At 40.1% G+C, this 20,816-nt stretch overlaps 2 protein-coding genes across 2 annotated transcripts; one reads left to right on the forward strand and one right to left on the reverse strand.

Annotated features, from left to right (window-relative positions):
• Positions 1-5,892: 5,892 nt before the first annotated feature.
• Positions 5,893-15,600, reverse strand: LOC137290616 (WD repeat domain-containing protein 83-like). The gene is made up of 7 exons (XM_067821676.1): positions 15,431-15,600; positions 12,654-12,878; positions 10,826-10,938; positions 9,348-9,480; positions 8,383-8,491; positions 7,522-7,636; positions 5,893-6,831 (listed from the first exon to the last, which is right to left on the reverse strand). The coding sequence occupies exons 1-7, from the start codon at positions 15,507-15,509 to the stop codon at positions 6,688-6,690; spliced, it is 918 nt and encodes a 305-aa protein (XP_067677777.1). The 5' UTR covers positions 15,510-15,600; the 3' UTR covers positions 5,893-6,687.
• A 167-nt stretch (positions 15,601-15,767) lies between these two features.
• On the forward strand, positions 15,768-20,600 carry LOC137290597 (protein mago nashi homolog). Its single transcript, XM_067821644.1, has 5 exons — positions 15,768-15,909; positions 16,275-16,333; positions 18,152-18,262; positions 18,810-18,892; positions 20,411-20,600. The coding sequence occupies exons 1-5, from the start codon at positions 15,813-15,815 to the stop codon at positions 20,508-20,510; spliced, it is 450 nt and encodes a 149-aa protein (XP_067677745.1). The 5' UTR covers positions 15,768-15,812; the 3' UTR covers positions 20,511-20,600.
• The last annotated feature ends 216 nt before the right edge of the window (positions 20,601-20,816 follow it).

Below are 20,816 nucleotides of genomic sequence, written 5' to 3' on the forward strand. Positions count from 1 at the left end.
TTAGAGGAGCCCAGAGACTTTCTTCGTTTTCAAACTGCGGTAATCTAAACATACCACACACTTCAGTCAGTGAGTGAGTTTAGTTTTACACCGCACTCAGCAATATTCCATCCATATGGCGGCGGTCTGTAAATAATCAAGTCTGGACAAGACAATCCAGTGATCAACAACATGGGCATCGATCTGCGCAAATGGGAACCGATGACATGTGTCAACTACGTCAGCAAGCCTGACCACCCGATCCCTTTAGTACGCCTCTTACGACAAGCATAGTCATCTTTTATGACACATTTCAGACTTGTATGGGCTGCATTATGTGGTCTCTGGTTTCAGGGACTGTGTAACAGACTACACCGCAAGGTAAATGGGCAAATACAAAATTCAAGGCCTCGAAAGATACATGTGTCAATTAAAACTATGGTTGTAAGCAGCTGTGTATTATGAGCAGTAACCAGGGAAGGGGTGTGTGTGTTTCTGGTTGTAACGGATATTGTCTGATAGACTAACAACTAGTCTCTGAAATGAACAAATTTTACTGAAAAAAGTTCATAGTTAAAAAGTAATAATATAATGAAATGGAGCCCTGAGACTTACTTCATTTTCAGACATTCATCATGTTCAGAAGTTAATAGAATCTAGACTTGCCACATTTTCTAGACTTGCGTGGGCTTTCTTGTATATATTTGCTTCAGGGTCTGTACGACAGGTATGCGGCCAGGTATTACATCAAGGACCTACATAGCTGCACCTGATTTACACGTGCTATTCAAGAAACGACACACGAGCCGACAGTGTGCCTTTCTCAGCAGAATGCTAGAGGAAAATATGGATTGCCGTTTGTCTCATTCCATAACTCTTGCCGCCTGATGTACGCGTTCAATTCTCGTCTTCACATTCATGGAAGTTTTCGCGAGTCACTAATGTGTGAATTTGAGAGACGGGCCTCGGCGCTTCCATTCGCCCACAGCATCCTGCCCATGGGGAATGGGTGGGTCTGAACATGGTAAATGTTAATCAAAGTTCATAGATACTCGGTATCTTCAGCCATCAGTTTTAGTTGGTACGTCAGGAAAGTATCCCCTCTCGAACTGTTTCAGTGGTGGGGTCTAGGGCATCACGTGTGAAGACACCACTAGTGCTTGTGTGTGATTTTACGCCAGATTTATTTAGCAGTATTTTAGAAATATCATCACGATAGACACCAGAAATGGACTTCACGTATAGTACCCTTATAGGGGACTTGAACTCTGGTTTTCGGCCTGACGAGTGAAGGCTTTATCAACAAAGCTACCCTCATCTACACTTCAGGACTCGAGGAGGTCATCAATTTTGTAATTCTAATAACTTGTCACATCAAAGGAGGGACGACTGGTAGGCCTAGCGGTTAAGGTGTTCGCCGAAGACCAGGATTCGATTCCCCACTTCGTGCAATGTATGAAGCCGATTTAGGGTGCTCCTCATCGTGATATTGCTAAAGTGGCGTAAAACTATACTCACTTCAGAGTACAGATCTGTCTTGACTGAGCGAAGGACATATGTAGATTTAAGTTGTAATTAATATATTACGCTCAGTTCTAATGAGAAACAAATAGTTAAACCGAGCGACAACAAATTCATTCACTCGAAAACCAGTGTTAAGAAACAACAAGTCTTAACAGTTCGCAGAAAATTTGTCGAAACGAAATACAAACAAATACTTTAGTATGGCTGCATGCTTTTTTGAAAGTGACACAGTTTCTGAAAACACGCAGGTACACAAAAATGCATTGTTCGCAATGCGGAAGGGACGGTAAACTAGTTTTTAAAGCGTTTGCTCGTCACGTCAAAGATCCGGGTTCGATTCCCACATGAGTACAATGTATGGAGACCATTTCTCGTATTTTTTCGCCGTGATATTGCGAGAGTATTGCTAAAAGCGTCATAAACCTAAACTCACTCGTAATGCGGAAGATTCAATCATATGAATCCCATTACTAGGATATCCAACATCGGTGAGAATTCGGTGCCTCCCAAGTGAGGTAATGACATTATTGGGCCAAGCCGTAGATGCATCGAGGGGTATAGAGGAGATTTATCGGAAAGTATACCTGGAGATATCGTGGATGACATCGGTATTGGTGGAATACCGTTATTCGCTGCATAAGAAAACAAACTATCTCGTCACATTGTCCAAACTGGAACTGTATTCAAGTAATCGAAATGCGTTTCTCTGTTTTACCAGGCGTCATGTTTAAGTAATTTGAACAAAGTGAGTGGGTGAGTGAGTTTAGTTTTACGCCGCACTCAGCAATATTCCAGCCATATGACGGCGGTCTGTAAATAATCGAGTCTGGACCAGACAATCCAGTGATCAACAACATGAGCATCGATCTGCGCAATTGGGAACCGATGACACGCGTCAACCAAGTCAACGAGCCTGACCACCCGATCCCGTTAGTCGCCTCTTACGACAAGCATGGTCGCCTTTTATGGCAAGCATGGGTTGCTGAAGGCCTATTCTACCCCGGACCTTCACGGATCACTTGAACAAAGCGTCGTACTCAAGTAATCAAAACACATGAAAAAAAGACGTTTATTGTCGTAAGCAATCACGGTACGCTTCTCTGCGGGTTACCTGGGACTGTAGTCAAGTAATTTAAACACATGGATTGTAGTCAAGTAATTCAGAGACGTGGATTGTAAGGCTAAGTAAAAAAAGTGATTTTTTTTCGGGAGTCGACGCGTCACTTATATTAGTGCGCGTAACACTTTTTTACTGCCATTTAAAACAATCATCCATTTGTCCACTATACGAATGAGTGTCTGTAAGAAGGAGTGTTACTGAATTCTACAACTCATTAACATGTGCTAAACTTCCCAAGCTGTATTTCTGAGAGAGAAAAAAGAAACGTGTTCCTCCCTCGTCACTTTTTTCTGTGAAAAATTAAAAATAAAGTCCTCTTGCCCTCGTCACTTTTGAAAGAAATTTGCCCGAGAAACACTAATTTTTTTATGCTGCCTAATCTAAGCACGCTAGCTTATCTAATTTTGACCATGGTCCGTATTCAAGTAATTTGAACAAATGGACAGTATTCAAGCAATTTCAACCCGCTTTTCTACGTTTTACAGTGAACTGCAAAGGACCATACTCAAATTTGTTTGCTTTTCATCACAACAATATATAATCTGTCGGGGGCCATTAGAGAGTGAAAAAGACTTGTAATAGTAAATCTGTCACCAGCACAAGTGTCTACTACCATATGTTGCTTGAAAGGTGGTAACTAAAGAGGCGGTTTCAACACTTCTTCCCTCAACCTTTCCATGCAGGGGGATGGGGCACCCCAGTGACTAAACTGTTCTCACGTTGTGCCCGGGTTCGATTCCACATTTGGTACGATGTGTGACGTCCTGTGTCCTGTTTCAAAAAGCTCTCGCAAGCCTAAGATCTCGTAACTTTTCTCGTAGCATTTGTACCTCATATGTTATAGTATAGAAGGTAAGAATGCTACGAGAAAAGTTACGACATATTAGGCTTACGAGAGCTTTGTGGAACGGGCCCCTGGTCTCTCGCTATAATATGACTTGACTATTACCCGAGAAGATCCGGGTTAGAATTGATCCTCACTCACCCATGCTAGTCGTAAGAGGCACCAAACACGATCAGATCGTCAGGCTCGGTGGTTGACACATGTCGTCGTATCCCAACTGCGTAGGTCGATGCCCGTGCCGTTGATCACTGGATTGTTCGGTCCACTTACGGTAATTTACAGACCGTCGCCATATAGCTTGAATATTGCTGAGTGCGGCGTAATACTGAACTCACTAATTCGCAGTTAATGTGCGCAGTTGTACATTTTTGGAAAGTCGATCTGAAGAGAATAAGGTCAATGTAAACACTGAGCTTGAAATATCACACGGCCTTGCCTCATTTGTGGCATTGTCCACCTGTGGTTTTTGCACAATTATAAAGTTTTTAACACAAAAGGGCTAGCAGATGAAGAAGTCTGCAACATTTAGTCGAAGTCTCACTTGAACAAATTTCAAGCTATTTATTATTTACACCTCAACGCCTCATCAAACACGAACTTTAACACCTTTGGTTGGGCGCTAAGTCGGACTATAATCCGATTAAGTTTATCAGATAAACTATCTTGGACAAGCTCCGTCGCGTCTCTCGTAATTTATTTACAACACATTATATCAAACGCCTGTTGCGAGTCTTGTTCACTAAATGAACGCGTTGGCACTCATTGCCGTGAGAGTTTATGTTCAGTGGGGCGCAATTTGAGACGGTAGGGCGGTACTTACTGATGATATTGTGCAAGATGTATGAATTATTAACACACGAGACAAATGCATTAGTTTCAAATAACCCAGTATACTAGGAAGTGGTGACTCCGGAACAATGCATGTTGACATTCAGACAGAACAAAGAAAGCGTGGCAGCTGTCTTGCAAATGACGACAGGCATTTAAAGCATGTCGAAAAAGCGGGGAACTTGAGAAAAGATTTAGTTTTTGTCCTGGTTAAAATTTCTGAGCAAATAGATGGCGGATCATGTACACAGTTTTGTAAATGTCATCATTTGTGGGGTGATCTGTATTTCCCAAAGAAGAGAAAGGTCATATTTACATTCTGACTGCCAGATATAGCTATGGTGTAAATGATGTATTACATAGGCTTTGGTTGACCATAAAAAATAGCACACGGCCATGAATGTTGAAACGTTCGTGGAGTAGGGGAGGTAACTCCATATAGCATAATTATTGTCGTTAGAACTGCCATTTCAGTTTCGGGATCTACGTAGCAAATGGTGAATATACAATTATTGTACGTGATCCGGTGATCTGTTATTTCTGTAGTTTTTTCAAGCAAATCATCTGCGGACTGTTGGAGTCAACAATTCTGGTTACGAGAATTTCTGTAATTTGTATTATTACTGAGAAAGGAAGGGTTGCAGCAACCATTTGTCTGCCTGAATGTTGCTATGGTCACCAATCCGTAGAAAGTTGTTCGTGCCTAAATCTGTGCGAGTTCCAAGCTCATTTCCTTATTGCTAACACCCACACACCCCTGTATGGCGCTGACAACCCAAATAATCAAACTGGAAATGGAATGAATTCGGGATTCAAATCTCAAAACAGATGAAAATATATATAGGTAGTGTTCAGCGTCACTGAGATAAAATTACCTGCAAAACACAGCTACCTAAGCTGCCTGTGGAGCCAAAACGTTAACTGTTCCAAGACCTTCTCAACCCACCAGTTACCCACTTACTGCTGTTTGAAGAGGCAATTTAGTACAAATTTGCTTAAGTGAGACCATATGTTTCACATCAGTTTTGCTGTTGGGCTTGACAGGGCACCATTCCACAAAGTGCAGCGTTAAGATAAAGTGCTGTGACTATGTGGCCCAGTCCACCCAGCTGTCAATTGGGTACCTCGTTAGGATGAGAGCCACAATAAACTTGGTGCGTCTGGTGGCAGCAAGAGTTGTATACTCCCCAGGGAGTTGAGATTGAAATACGATGTGCTGTTGAGATTGACATCCAGATATCGAGGGGAAAATACCAGTGCCTTGAGCATGCACTAGTGCGTCGATATGTGATCTATCTATCTATCTATCTATCTATCTATCTATCTATCTATCTATCTATCTATCTATCTATCTATCTATCTATCTATCTATCTATCTATCTATCTATCTATAAGATGATTGTAACTCCTATACTTTATCATAGACTTATGACTGCCATGGTGCTATGATCACTGACGAACTGAACCCAGGTCCAGGAAGCCATCAGGACTTATGTTGCCAAATATGGCCTCCCATCCACTGATTCTCTGTTAGTAATGTTGCTTATCTTAACCCACTCTCTCTCCTTCACTCACTTACAAATCAGTGACTAAGAAATACAAAAATAGAGACATTTATTCACATTCATAGTTGTTCTTCCACAAAGTATTCAGTTCTGGTGTCTCCCACCATATAAAAACTTAATCCCCTGTTAATCTGGCTTCCTCAGTGAAGGGTTCTGGAGTTATGACTCCATGAGAGTGAATGACATTTGTTCAACACAGCTTGGAACAGTAAGTCTTTCATCATTTGCCAGTGTGATGGAGGAGGACAACATGAAGCCATGCAGTTTATGGCTTCTGTGTAACTGGGAGCACTGGTATGTTGCTCTCAAATCAGCACCTTAGACTGGGCAACACATCTGCCATTCAGTTTGTGTATAGCCTTCAGAAGATTCCTGTTTTGATCATATATTTCCAGTTTATCAGTCTGTAAATGGCTCCTGGAAGATACATGTTCATCTTGCATAAAAACAGTTTATCCGTGAACAATCCTACCAAGGTACATGTTTGGTCTTCACACGTTCAGTTTATCTGTGAACAGTCCTACCAAGGTACATGTTTGGTCTTCACACGTTCAGTTTATCTGTGAACAGTCCTAACAAGGTAGGTGTTCAGTCTTCTATAGAAACAGCTTATTACGCTCTATGAGAAAGTGGTCTTCCACACAAACCATCCCTAGACAGTCATGTTTTGTTGCATTAATCGTCCCACTCAAGCCATCACCTGTATAGCAGGATGCAGCAATCGGGAGAACATTATTGGTCTTCCTCACAAGTCATCCTGTGACAGTTTTCTTGCACCACTTCTCTTCCACAAAAGTCATCAGTCTGAGCTGCAGTTGTATGTAAGATCAGCTTTGAGTGGCAGCATATCTGTCCTTCCATACAAATAGCTTATCAGCAGATGCTGTGAGGAGGCAAGCCTCTGATGGGTGGAAGGAGAGGGAATGGACGGCACGGGTTGTGCTGTGATCAAGCTTCTGCAGCAACTTGGCCTGAAAGGGAAGATGGAAACTAATAATCAGAAATAGTGTCATTATCAGTTTAGAAAGTATGATGTTTTGCACAACATCACACCATCTGTAAATTACTAAATACAGCCTAGTCATGGAATAAATATGAGTTTTGAATAGTCTTGCATTTAATGCATAAACAGAAATCAATTTCAACAGTCAGGGTTTCTGACTTGAGCTAGCATTATTCACACTGGGATGGCAGATTGTATTCTTCCTTAGACACACTGTCTCAGGTCTATAATGTTAAAACCACATTTCAAGATATTCATCATCTCCTGACTTTCATTTAACTGAACCTGGTGATTTTTTAATCCCATAAATTCCCTACATGTGACAGTCGTAGAAATTCCATAGGGGTGGAATTTCACTTGTCCTCAGTCTGTACTTGTCCGCGACTGTTACCATATCTGATCCTATTAGTTGCCTCTTACGACAAGCATGTATTGCTGAAGATAACTGGTAGTACAACATGAATGAGTATGGTTTTATGCCACTTCTAGCAATATTCCAGCAAGGACACCAGAAATGAGCTGTACACACTGTAATCACATGGGGAATTGGACCCATGTCTTCACCATGACAAAGTGAATGCTTAAACAAATACACTACCGCACAGACCCTTATAAAAGAGAGAATATTAAAGACTATATGGATGCAGGTGTGTCTTACATCGATGAGATCCCATACATAGACAAAGCCGTCCTCGGAGCCGCTGACGATGTGGGTGTCCTTCCAGTTGAGACAGCTGTCAATCTTATACTCCTTGTTCTTGTGGCCTTCGTATCTGATAAATGTAACACAGACAAATCATAACGACGTACCTAGCATCCAACATACCCTTCAGTATAACCAATTAACCTGATGATACAATACATGATACAACAACCCATGTATCATTTCACACTTTAATTTTGTATCAGTTTCAAAAGTAATATATACCTTGCTATAACTCAGCCACTTAATTACCATGTGCCACAAAGAGTAATGTTAAATCAGATTACGTGAAGTTGTGAGAACAAACTTCAGTTAACTAGTTATGCAAGTTATGCAAAAATTGGTTCACATCAACAACATCATGTTAGCTGAAAACTTATCTCAGTTTACCCGACTTGTGCATTGCTTGACAAAGTACTGTACTATTACTTCAGATAATGTTAATCAGTAACTCCCCTATTCATTCCCCTGAAGTAATATTTTCCTGAAGGAGTGAGAGTGAATATTGGATAATGCCGCATCAGCAAAGTTGCAGCTATTTGCGAAGGATATTTTTGTAGCATAAACTGAATATTTTATGAATGCCTCATACAGTAAAAAGAAACTTGAGTAGAAAAAGAGAGTTTTCTTCTCAAAGAAAAGAGATAGATATGTTATGGACAGCCACATTTAAATATAAATCATAAATTAAAAGGGAGTTTGATGTAGTTTTGCACATGTATACAGTTTTATAATTAACACTCAAGTATAATTTTTATGATCATTCATGAAACCACACACAACCATGACATGCCTGACATATCATGTAGAACATACTCATTGAGGAGCTCCCCTGTATCCTTATCCAGTAGTCGGAGCTTGTTGTCCAGCGTGCTGGTCAGCGTGCATTGGCCATCTCTGGTGAACGTCACGCTCGTAACAGATGCTGAAGTGTACACGATACTTCAAAATTTAACTTGATCTGGTTCTGTTTGTTGATGGTAATAATCCAGCAATTAGGAAATCAAATCTGGGTCACAAAAACAAGTGGTTGATATGAGCTACATCCTGTGGTGTTTGTTGTTCAACTCAGCAATATTCTGGATCAATAATGGCAGAAATCTTCAAATTTTGACTGGGTGACCAGGTAACTGATATTATGAGCAAAGCCGAAATGACCTGGATACAAGCAAGCTGCTATGTAACCAAGGCTCATCGCCTAATCTACTTAATTTCACAACTAGCATAGGTGCTTAGGAGTCAAAGGAGTTTTAACCACTAGGTTACCCCATCGTCTCCATCAACAATGAATCTGAGAGAATAAAACTGGATCAAGCACCCCCCAAAAATATCAGCAGTGTTTCTGTATACAGTACATACCAGACTTTGACAGCTACAAAGTTAGAATGTATGGTAATTTCAAAGCCTGTCGTTCATGGCGTCCAGCAAATTTGTATCTCTATCAATTTTTTTCCTCTTCGAAAAAGTTCAAGTTTTCAAAATGTCATTGAGGTGTTGTCAAATTAAAAATAATAGTTTGGCGAAAAAAAACAGGCTAAAAATAGCGGCACTGACACACTGCAATACCTTCGATATTTCTGATTGGTTGTTTGGATGCAAGGTCACTAGTACAATGATGAGCATGATCACTTGACCAGTAAAATTTACAAATGACCAGTATTTGAAATGCTTGCCGCCCACAATGTCCCGCTTTAAACTTGCCAGCTGAACACTTTATTAGTGCCTAAAGTACATACTTGCAACTCAAAACATTGTCTGGAGCCCCGAACTAAGCTACTCACTCCCAATGTAGTCAGAGAAGAGCTTTCCGTTCCTGAGATCATATCGTCTGACACGTCCATCTGCTGACCCTGTGAGTATCTCATGGTCAGAGACCTGCATGGACGTCACACTGTCCTTTGCCTCATCCATCACCTAAGATGAAACAAGCATTAATTATTTACACACCGCTTTCTAGGCAATGAGTGAAGTCATTCTCCTAATGAGAAATCAAACTATTTTCAGGGGAAAGTCACTGCACATTAAAACATGTTTCTGTTCTTCCTTTCAAACCTACAAAACAACAAAACATTCATATCAGACCGAATATTATCAATGATCTTCACAACTCAAAGGAAATAAAGGTTGATTCTATTCTTATACATTACGAACTCTCATGGGATGCGAGTATCATAACAGGAAAGAGTGAGAGAGTATGATTTTACACTGCTTTTAGCAATATGCCAACAGTTTCACGGCAAGGGACACCAGAAATGGGCTTCATGCATTGTAACCTTGTTGGGAATTGAACACAGGTCCTCGGCATGACTAGTGGCTTTTGGCCTTATAAGCAAATGCTTAACCACTGGGCTACTCCTCGACTCCAGCATAACAAGAACTGTTTATGAGTGGTATAAATCCATTCACTGTGCAATTTCATTTTTGATTTCTGTTTTATATATCATTGTTTTGTCTTGACATGACATTATAGTTTCCCATTCTGATTTCTATGAATTTATTCAATCTGCAGGGACCAGTGAAAATCTGGGGAAGGACAGGCCTTCAGCAACCCATGCTTGCCTCAACAGGGGGACTATGCTTGTCGGGAGAAGCGACCAAAGGGATCGTGTGGTCAGGATTGCTGACTTGGTTGATATGCGTCATCAGTTCCCAACTGTGCATGTTGATGCTCATGCTGTTGACCACTGAATTGTCTGGTCCAAACTTGATTATTTACAGACTGCTGCCAAATAGCTGGAATACTGCTGAGTGCACCATAAAACTAAACTCACTGACTCACCCCAGATCCCATGTTCTACGAGTTGGATTGGTGGCATAGCCTAGTGGTTAAAGCACTGGCTTGTCACACCACAGACTTGGGTCCCAATCCCAACATGGGTACAATGTGTGAAGACCAGTTCTGGTGTCTCCCACCGTGATATTGCTAAAAGTAACGTAAGACTACATTTAGTCAGGCAGTGTTTCTGAGTAGCGCCATCCTCAACTCGTTGGGTTTACCTAAATGGTAAATGTCGAAGACCTGCATCAGTCTACTGTGATACAAAGACGTGTGTCAATCAAATCAGTGACTTTGACCACCCCAATCCCAACACAGAATCTGGAGCAGAATTATACACCTCTGTCCAGCTCAAGGGGAGCAACTCTGCATAATGAACTAAAGCATGACTGGATAGTCCAGGATGCAAGTAAAGCTCAGACTATGGAACCTGCTCTTGTGTTCAGTATACCCAGAACTGGCATCTCAAGAACGACTATGTACCTGAATGGGTGTGGTTTTCCTTGAGCGACAGTCCCAGACTTGGACAGTGCTGTCTAAAGATCCAGACAACACAACAGTTGATTCTTCATTGAATTTCACACAGTTGACCGTTCCTGGAATTTGGAAACAGGGTACATTAACAATGGGTTGGCTTTTCAGTGTTGGCATGCCAAACCATTTTTCATTTGTTTTGCCAGAGTAAGACACAATTTCTATCAGGCCACAATAAAAATATTATTCCATTTTCATACAAAGTTTGAATCAGCAGACTCTATATTTCATATACATTACATTTGACCAAACTGACCAAGGCCCCTGTGTATCATAAATGTCAAAGCAGGTGATCCTTTAATGCATGGATGATGCATGAATTACGTATTGGAGAACAACCAATGATGGTAATCCACACTGATTAGAGACCCGTGAAGGTCCCGGGGTAGAATAGGCCTTCAGCAACCCATGCTTGCCATAAAAGGCGACTCAGCTTGTCGTAAGAGGCGACTAACGGGATCGGGTGGTCAGGCTCGTTGACTTGGTTGACGCGTGTCATCGGTTCCCAATTGCGCAGATCGATGCTCATGTTGTTGATCACTGGATTGTCTGGTCCAGACTCGATTATTTACAGACCGCCGCCATATAGCTGTAATATTGCTGAGTGCGGCGTAAAACTAAACTCACTCACTCACTCACACTGATTAGAGCATTTGAGGATGACAATTCTGTTCTAAATGAATACACAATGCCATTTAGAAAGTGGTCAGATATAACATATATATTGATACATGGGAGTTGTGCCCATCACATAGGTCAGAGGTTTAAGTGAGTATAGTTTTAAACTGCTGTTAGCAATATCCCACTTTCAGGAATATCACAGCTGGGGACACCAGAAATGGGCTTCACAAAACGTACCCAAAGTCGGGGTGTACACAAACTATGTCACCTCATGTGATTCCTTTCCTTAGTGTAGGTCTATTGTTCATTCACTCAGGTTATAGTACTTCCCTATACTGACCAAAAACGTCCGGTTTCTTCCTCTGCCATTACTCTATAAGTGTGAAAGGATGATATTATGCACGATAAAGATTTTAGCAGAGCATCAGAAACAAGGCATCAACGTTAAATATGAACATTAAATTGATTTATCTATTTGCAGCACTTTTTGTTGTCAATTCTGGTAAACTTATGAGGTCAAACAAATTAAGACTGAAAGATGATATTGTCTCTCCAACCATAGTGAATAGACTGAAAAGTTATCCCAGTCAAATCTTGGGAAATTTGACAAGTCCAGACTGCTTCAGCTCATGGAAGCAAGGACTGTTCTAGGTTCTATTGGGATCTCTTTGTTTAGTTTGTAGATATCTCCTTTTAAATAAGACAGCTTTATTTCTAAGACTCACGCCATTAAAGGAAAGGGCAGAGGGGTAGCCTTGTGGTTAAAGCATTGCTCGTCATGATGAAGAGCATGGTTCAACTCCCACAAGGGTAGATAGGGAATCCCAAGTGTCAATTGATATCAAATATATCAACACGAGTTGATAAATTAGCAAATATCCAAGGCTTGCCGAGGATATTGTTACCTTTATCAACGAGTGTTGATATAATTGATATCAGTAGACATGTGGGTGAGATTCTATTTATCATCCAAAATCATTCTTCACTAGATTTCAGTGTTCATGACATCTCCGGGCATTGTGCAAAATCCACTGTTGTGATCTCACACAAGCAATATCTCCATTGGAACACAGTTTTGGATGACAAAATGTTTTAAGTCCGTTTCTGATGTACCCCGGAATAACATTGCTAAAGCCAGGATAAGGCATGGCTGTACCTGCATGGCCCCTGTACTTCCTCACTGCATGCCCAGTTGAAACATCAAACACTACCACCGTCTTGTCCATTCCACCAGAGCAGATCTGGCTGTTGTCAGATGAACTTTGAGCATCCAACACCTCATAGCCATGTCCGATGTAGGTTTTCAACACAGTGCCTCTGTGAGGGTTCCACAACTTCACTGTTTTGTTGCTGCCACATGTAAGACAGTAATTGCCATCAGCTGTGAATACAAGTATACAGAGACACTTTAAAGAAATTCAAGGTTTCAAGGTAGAGAATTTTGTATTTTTGTGAGATCAGAATGGGACAGGGAGGTCAGGGTTAAAAGGACATTTAGATGTTATGGCAACGGTTACTTTGTTATGGCCCAGTAAATGAGGATGACCAAAAGCAATATGTCCAAATTACCAAGCTGCCCTGACCAGCTTCCAGGCTAATCTGCAAAACAGTTTTCAAATACACCCCATACTAAACTTGAGAGTAAGGTTTTTACACAGCTTTTAGCAATATTCCAGCAATATCACAGTGCAGGACACCAGAAATAGGCTTCACACCTTGTTTCCATGAGGGGAATCAAACTCGGTCCTCCAGTGTGGCGAGCAGACACTTTAACCATAAGGATACCCCACCACCCTTACTAAACTTGACTTTTATACATGATCATGATAATGCATAGCTGTGTGAAAGGGGCTGCATTGTATATACTAAAACATTAAAACATTTTCCTCAGGGTAAACACATTAGTATTGGAAAGTTTACTTTTAGCATTTATTCATTTCTCAAATTCAAACAAACTTACATCCATACAAACAATGGCTCACGTTCTGCTCTGAAAAGCACATTTGCAAAAGTTTCCAAAGGTGGATTCTAAAGGCATAGTCGCCTTTTGTGGCAAGCATGGGTTGCTGGAGACCTATTCTACCTAAGGACCTTCACAGGTCTTGTGATATTTCAAACACTAAACTGGGAACATAAATCTGGTGTTTTCATGTACCAGTATACAGCTAAACTAAAGTTTTGGGGTTTTTTTTTGTTGTTTTAAAAAAAAAAATCAGTATAATTCATGACTTAAATGTCATGGTTGGCAGGGGAAAGAGTTCCTTCCATTCCCTCATATTATGAGTAAACTGCACTTTACGGGTCCCCAGAAGTGTATGTGACGCATGCGCAGAAGCCATATTTACATCGAAGCGAGCACTAATGCTGACGCCATTTTTTGTTTACTCCGGCGATTAACTGCCGCCGTTTTATGGCCTTGTTTGACCTATTAAATTACCTTTGGGTTATAATCGAGAATCAGCTCAAGACCTTCATTCCTCAACATTATTTTAGGGTCAGTATTATGTCATGGTATTGTCAATTGCAGTGTTTATTCATTTTTTAAGATCACGATACAATTTCCCAGTGCTAACCGAATGTGTGATTTTTTTGCAATTTCATATTTCAACAGAATGGGGGGTTTTAGGGGGGCAGGTGCCCCCCTACATTATTTTTACATATTACTTATCATTTCTTTTCTATTCCTAATAAACAAAAGAGGTATGTTTATTTGATGTCTAATATCAAAACGCTTCACTTACATTACAAGAACAAACCTCCGCTTGCATTAAATTCATCCGAATCCTGAACACCATTCTTTCTTTTCAATTTCAATCATTTTAAAGTATGCATGGTTTTGGGGGGGGTCAAACGCACGGCGGATAAACGCAAGAAATATTACAAAAGGATCATCAAAACAACGTAAATATTTTTACCTCACGATGAACTATCAAACAATCCTTTCGCAGTTCCATACCTGGGCAGGGACGCTTTCACCACTCTCCACGTACTCTCAGTTTTATTTGTGCACACACCATTCTCTGCATTCACAAATTCCTTACTATGATTTACTGTCGCATGCACATATCCCATCTCATTCAAGTTGTGGCATTCCTAGTAACCCAATACCTTGTTTGGAACATTCGACATGTGCGTCCACATTTGACCAATCAGAGAAAAGGAACATCATGAGGATTTCCCTTTGATTACTAACGATTGGATTAATGTTTTGGAGCATTACTAAAATTCGTGTTTAAAACTCTCGTCTTTCAGACGAAGTTTTAAACTAAACTTTTGCCAGTAAACACGAAAATGACCTCTAAATCCGTCTAAAATGCCTCCTAACGGAGATCAGCCCGCTCTTGCATGCTTTTCTTTTATATATGACGCGCAGTAAGGTCGCACCGAAGGCATGTACACATTACTATAGAATACATTCTACTTCCGGGTGACTGCCGAAGCCAGGGACCCGTAAACTGCAGGTGTCCCTATTTTTCTTCTGCAGATTAACAGAGATAACATTAAGTGGTTCAACCTTGTATATTGTACTTAATTTGGGGTTTTTTTTAGTTATTTTGGTGATTCCTCTTGTCACTGTTGTTAGGTTTTGTAAATAATTCTAGTTTATATTATTTTATAAATATTATTTGGGATGGGGGAAAGGGAGGAACTGCAACATTAAGCTTTACACTTGGATGTATTTTCTAAAATCTTGTTTGGAGAGTAGTATTGCCAAACAAACCTCACTAATACCGAGACACTTAAGCTTTCAGTTACCCGTCCCTTGGCCTGTTTCCTAAATTACAGATTCTTCTACAAATGGTAAGATGTTTTAGAACGTCGGTGTCAGATGTACGGTGTTTGTAACTTCGTACATAAAACCTTTATGACATTAATTCAGTTGAAAATGATGAACAGTGGTATATGTTATACAAAGGTGTCTGTGTGTGGTACCGTTAAAACGAACGGCTCTCACTGCGCCTTGTTTACAGTCAACAGAAGAAACAAGTTTTTCGGTTATATCTTCGACCATTGTGAATAGCACTGTGACAGGCACGTACAACAGTCAACGCACCCCAAGCGTTTGGCTCCGAAGTTACATTTGGAGTTACTTGCCCCTGCGCGATTAAAGTAAAGTTGTCCGAAATAAAAATATGTTCATAATAAACCAGCATTTAAACGATAAAGTAACATTACGTTTATATGTATATATCTATATGTTATTTATATTGCGATTTTAAAATGCTTGATAGTGGTGATTTTATTCAATCTCTCCGAACCTAATAAAAGTGTGGATACGTATTGGCGGTTCCACTGTGTTCTACTATTTTCAAAAATGGCGACGGGAAGCACTGACTTTTACCTCCGATATTATGTTGGTCACAAAGGAAAATTTGGACACGAATTCCTTGAATTTGAGTTTAGACCAGACGGTATGTGATATATGGGTCATTTTGCTTTGTTTCGAATAATTTTTTATACTTGTGCCGCTTTATTGCAAGACAATCGCATGATACAAGAAACCACACGTGCGACCGGTGTAACTATCTTCGATTTGCAATACACTTGAGTATGGTGGACCTTATGCTCGCATTTACAGTATATGTAGAAAGTGCACTCATAAGAAAAGAAAAGATTCTATTTTGAAAATTTAATGGCTATCTGAACACGATAAACGAATAAGATGCTGATAATGTAGCACTGTGTCACTTTCACAAGCAAGCTCGAACGTTAATACCACACGCACTTTCAGAGTCATGAACCAATGCAAAGTCAATAATAAATGGCTGTTTTTCAGGTAAACTGCGATATGCGAACAACTCGAACTACAAAAATGACACAATGATCAGAAAAGAGGTAAGTTAATTGTTGACATTTTCAGCTTTTTTTTAAATACTTATGTTTACGTGTTAGTACATAAAAAACCAAAATTACAAACTGACATGCACACCTCAGTCTTTGAAGTGATACACATAAAGACAGGGCTAGAGTGCAGTTTACCGGGCGCGCGACCCGGGACTGTTCAGCGCTCGCTAATGAGCGCGCTATAGTGATAGCGCGCTGTAGAGCTACTGAACTGTCTCACTTTACTGCGCTGATGTATCCTTAGGGTTAGGGACCCCCCTTCTAGATCCTTAGGGTTAGGGACCCCCCTCTAGATCCTTAGGGTTAGGGACCCCCTTCTAGATCCTTAGGGTTAGGGACCCCCCCCCCCCCCCCCCCCCCCCCCAGATCCTTATGGTTAGGGAGCCCCCTTCTAGATCCTCAGGGTTAGGGACCCCCCCTTCTAGATCCTTAGGGTTAGGGACCCCCTCTTCTAGATCCTTAGGGTTAGGGACCCCCTCTTCTAGATCCTTAGGGTTAGGGTTGGCTTACCTTAGATGCGATTATATCCATATATCCATCCATGAATATATCATATCTTTGGCTGCACAACACCTTGAAAACAATGCCTAGGTGTGGCTTCTCGCTTTGATGAATGGGTAGGCGTGGCCTAACTGCGCATGCGCAGTAAATGAAAACAAACCATAATAGTTTGTTTTCATTCACTGCGCATGCGCAGAGCTAGTGGGGTAATGACCCGTTAAACGAGCACTAACTAACTGTGATCGCACCGGTGGTCCCGAGGTAGCGTGTCCGCTAATTAGTCTAATTAGCCAGTTGAAATCCCACGACCCCTGCTGAGAGCGTTCGAGCCCCGCCAGCTCAGCGAAAAAAATCTGGAAAAGCGCGCCCGGTAAAGTGCACTACTCCCAAAGACAGAATTTTATTGATGACGACTTCTTTGTTGTGATGGGTCACAATGTTTCAAAGTATGCTCTTACAAATGTTACATCTTCATCAGGTGAATGAAACGATTATGAACAGACAGCTATATATGTACATGAAACAACAACAGTATAGCAAAGGAAACCTGTAGTTAATAGGTGGATGGACAAAAGTGGAAGCCAGGAATTGTTAATCCAGCATGACTGGTTGAAAAAAAAACAAATGGAAGCCAGTCGGGTAGGGTATTATTAGCACTGACTGAGTGGATGGCGAATATGATGGACAAAGGGAAGCCAGGGTCTCGTGAGGGAGTGTTAATTTAGGATAGTTGGTGAGGTTACAGTGGAAGTATATAATAAGGTGATAAGAAAACCACCCTAAATTTACATTCAGTTAACTAGAACTGGTATAAAAAAAAAATCAATCAGTGAACTTATTCTGTTTTGGAATATTACACCAAGGAAAGACTCCCCTGGAGCAAATGTACTATATAAAAAGGTGGGGTTACCAGGTTACAGGCGGAACTCTTTCCACCTGTGTTTCTGATAGACTGATTACAGATTTTTGTTATGTTATCAGAACATACTGAAAATTATGTTTATGATTAACTAAGAGGGACAGCTAATTTAAAGTTTTTTTTGTTTTGTTTTTACATGCATTTTGACTGAGTTAGGTCCAGGACCCCAAAATTAGTTTGTTATATCCTTCAGTTCATTATAATGTAGTAATGAATGACTGTTGAAATGTTGAGTTACAATTGATCTACAGCAAATTATGTTTGTACTGAGAGATAACAAACAGGATTGGGTGATTTGGTCGATTATAACATTGACATGGATTGATAAATAACTGGATGGACTGCCTTTATAGAACAGGAATAATACTTAGTGTGACGTTATGATGCAGGCTTATGTCCACAAGTCTGTCATGGAGGAGCTGAAGCGAATCATTGAGGACTCTGAGATTATGCAGGAAGATGACAACTTGTGGCCTGCCCCAGACAGAGTTGGCAGACAAGTGAGTATAGTTGAATTTCTTCTGAGTTCACACAATATAAAACCTCATTTCGCATAACTCACAGTTAGTCTGACATTCATGCTAAAACTGTCACATTATTCAAACATCTATTTCAGTGACGATGCAAAACATTTTGCAGCAATTGTTGGAAAATAAGTCGGATCTTTTGTACTTTTACATTGTATATTCCCCTCCTGTATCTATTTTACAACTGACCACTTTATAGGACACCTTATCTGATCATAAATTAACCAACATTAGATATAGCCTGACAAATGCATATGCAAATTGCAAACCACAATTTAGTCATAGCGATTGTTGAAGGGCATATTTACTGGGTAGTCAGTTATTTTCAAAACATGCAGATTAAAGACCATAGTAATTTTGCCAAACCAGATTAACCCAGTGAATGTTTAAATTTTTTTGTTATGCATATGATGTTTGTCATGTGCTTTGTTTCAAATGATCCCTGTTATTGCAAGAACTGGTTCTTCTAGGGTATTGCTTTCCAGCTGATTTCGGCTCTGATAATTTGTTTTGGTTGCAGGAATTGGAGATCGTGATTGGAGATGAACATATTTCTTTCACAACATCAAAGATTGGTTCCCTTGTTGATGTCAACCAGAGCAAGTGAGTCACCTAATAACACCATCATAAGGAACTATGCCAACAGCATGAATGAATGCAATATTGAAAAATCCCAAACTATGTATCATAGTTACAGAAAATAATATGGTGTCGGGAAGTTCTTACTATGGCATGTAAGTCACTAAGTGGCTTTTCAACCAAAGTTGAAATTGTAAATGAGAACTGACATACATTCAGTATTTGTTTCTATCAAATGACACTAGTGAAATGAATATGGTGGAAAAAAAGGAATGTGTCACATGTAAAGTTGTAATTTGAAGAATAGCAGTGAAATACATTTCCTGAATGGCTTGTGTATGAAGTTATGACAAAATTGTTCACGTTAGTTGATCTTTTACAGACTGTCGCCATATTGCTGGAATATTGCTGAGTGCGGCATAAAACTAAACACACTCACTCATTGCAGTTTGCTTGGAACAACAAGAAATCAAAAAGAATCACTTCCCTCAATGTTTACCAATAATGGGGGTGTCAAGTTTTGAGTTTTACTGCATACCAATTATCCACAAGCTTGTATAAAAGACCAAAGTTTCTGGAAATCTGAGTTTTGCATTGCAAACAGTATGTTTCTCCATGTCAGTTAAAGCATTCTCCCCAAGTAGGCTGTCAAGCTTTGATAAGATGAAATTACTAGCCAGTTTCCAAAATCTTGAGGAGTGGTAGGGTTGGTTATTGGTTAAAGCCTTTGCTTGTTACACTAAAGACTTGGGTATGTTTCCCTACATGAGTACAATCTGTGAAGCCCATTTGTGGTGCCTCCTGCCTTGATATTGCTGGAATATTGCTTACAGCTTCATAAAACTAAACTCACTCACTCCAAAATCTTCATACAGAGAACATGTAAAAGGGCATTCGAGAATGATTTTGATTCAAGAGGTTGCCAGCATATATTGCATGTGCACAGAATTAATGAAAAATTTTTTTTGTTTCTGACATATATATTTGTTTCCACTTCATGCAATACAGCTCATAGGTTGTGTTGCATAATTTTCCACATCTAAACATCAGTGAAAAATAAAGCACCGATACAGAGGACAGACTGAAACTATTCCTGACAATATGTATAATGTACTTAATATAATCATCAATGTGTACTAGTATAGAAACAGATGTCAAACCGAAGCTTTAAGTACTCATGGCATACATATCACTAGCATAAAATACATGAGGACATATTTTACCCAGTTATAAGACAGGAAATGCTTGAAAGATTTTTTGAGTGATTCAGAACACAGGATGTATGCTGTATGTTTTCCAAAGTGTAGATATCAGTAAGTAGAGATACAGATTACAGGCTGATGCTTTCCATAACATGATTCCCGCATATGATTAACTTAGTGAAAATCAGAAGATGGTTTATGAAATGCTATGTGCCTGACAGCCTAAGTCAGTAGAATACAAAAACAGGTTTACAGGCTATATTTTACCCACTGTTGATTCTATTTTCCTAAAATCAGGCTCACTGACATTTCTTGTTAATGTTAATGTTTCTTATTCCAGAGATCCCGAGGGATTGAGAACCTTCTACTACTTGGTCCAAGATCTGAAGTGTCTTGTCTTCTCTCTTATTGGCCTTCACTTCAAGATTAAGCCCATCTAAACTCACCTGGCCACCCTTCATTCACATTGCTGTCATTTTATATCACCTTAGTCTTACCATTTTACATGTAAATAAACAGACTGAACGAAATGTGAACCTGTTTTGTCTTCCAGGGATTTGTGTTTTCGCTTGAATAATGAAACCCATCTGGATTTTACGTATAATAACCAAATTAAAAACACGAGTGAATTCTTATGATTATATTGGGCGGTGGTGTAGCCTAGTGGTTAAATTGTTCACTCTTCACGGCATGGACCAGGGTTCGATTCCCCACAGGTACAATGTGTGAAGCCCATTTTCTGGTGT

The sequence above is a fragment of the Haliotis asinina genome, chromosome 7, assembly GCF_037392515.1.
Source record: "Haliotis asinina isolate JCU_RB_2024 chromosome 7, JCU_Hal_asi_v2, whole genome shotgun sequence".
Taxonomy (NCBI): domain Eukaryota; kingdom Metazoa; phylum Mollusca; class Gastropoda; order Lepetellida; family Haliotidae; genus Haliotis; species Haliotis asinina.

Coding starts and splice junctions, on each gene's coding strand:
- LOC137290616 (XM_067821676.1), bottom strand. CDS start 15,509: ATGGTCGAAGATATAACCGAAAAACTTGTTTCTTCTGTTGACTGTAAA. Junction 8,492..9,347: donor CTTCTCTGACTACATTGGGA/GTGAGTAGCTTA, acceptor TGTACACTTCAG/CATCTGTTACGAGCGTGACG. Junction 6,832..7,521: donor ATGTATGGGATCTCATCGAT/GTAAGACACACC, acceptor CTTCCCTTTCAG/GCCAAGTTGCTGCAGAAGCT.
- LOC137290597 (XM_067821644.1), top strand. CDS start 15,813: ATGGCGACGGGAAGCACTGACTTTTACCTCCGATATTATGTTGGTCAC. Junction 16,334..18,151: donor ACACAATGATCAGAAAAGAG/GTAAGTTAATTG, acceptor GTTATGATGCAG/GCTTATGTCCACAAGTCTGT. Junction 18,263..18,809: donor CAGACAGAGTTGGCAGACAA/GTGAGTATAGTT, acceptor TTTTGGTTGCAG/GAATTGGAGATCGTGATTGG.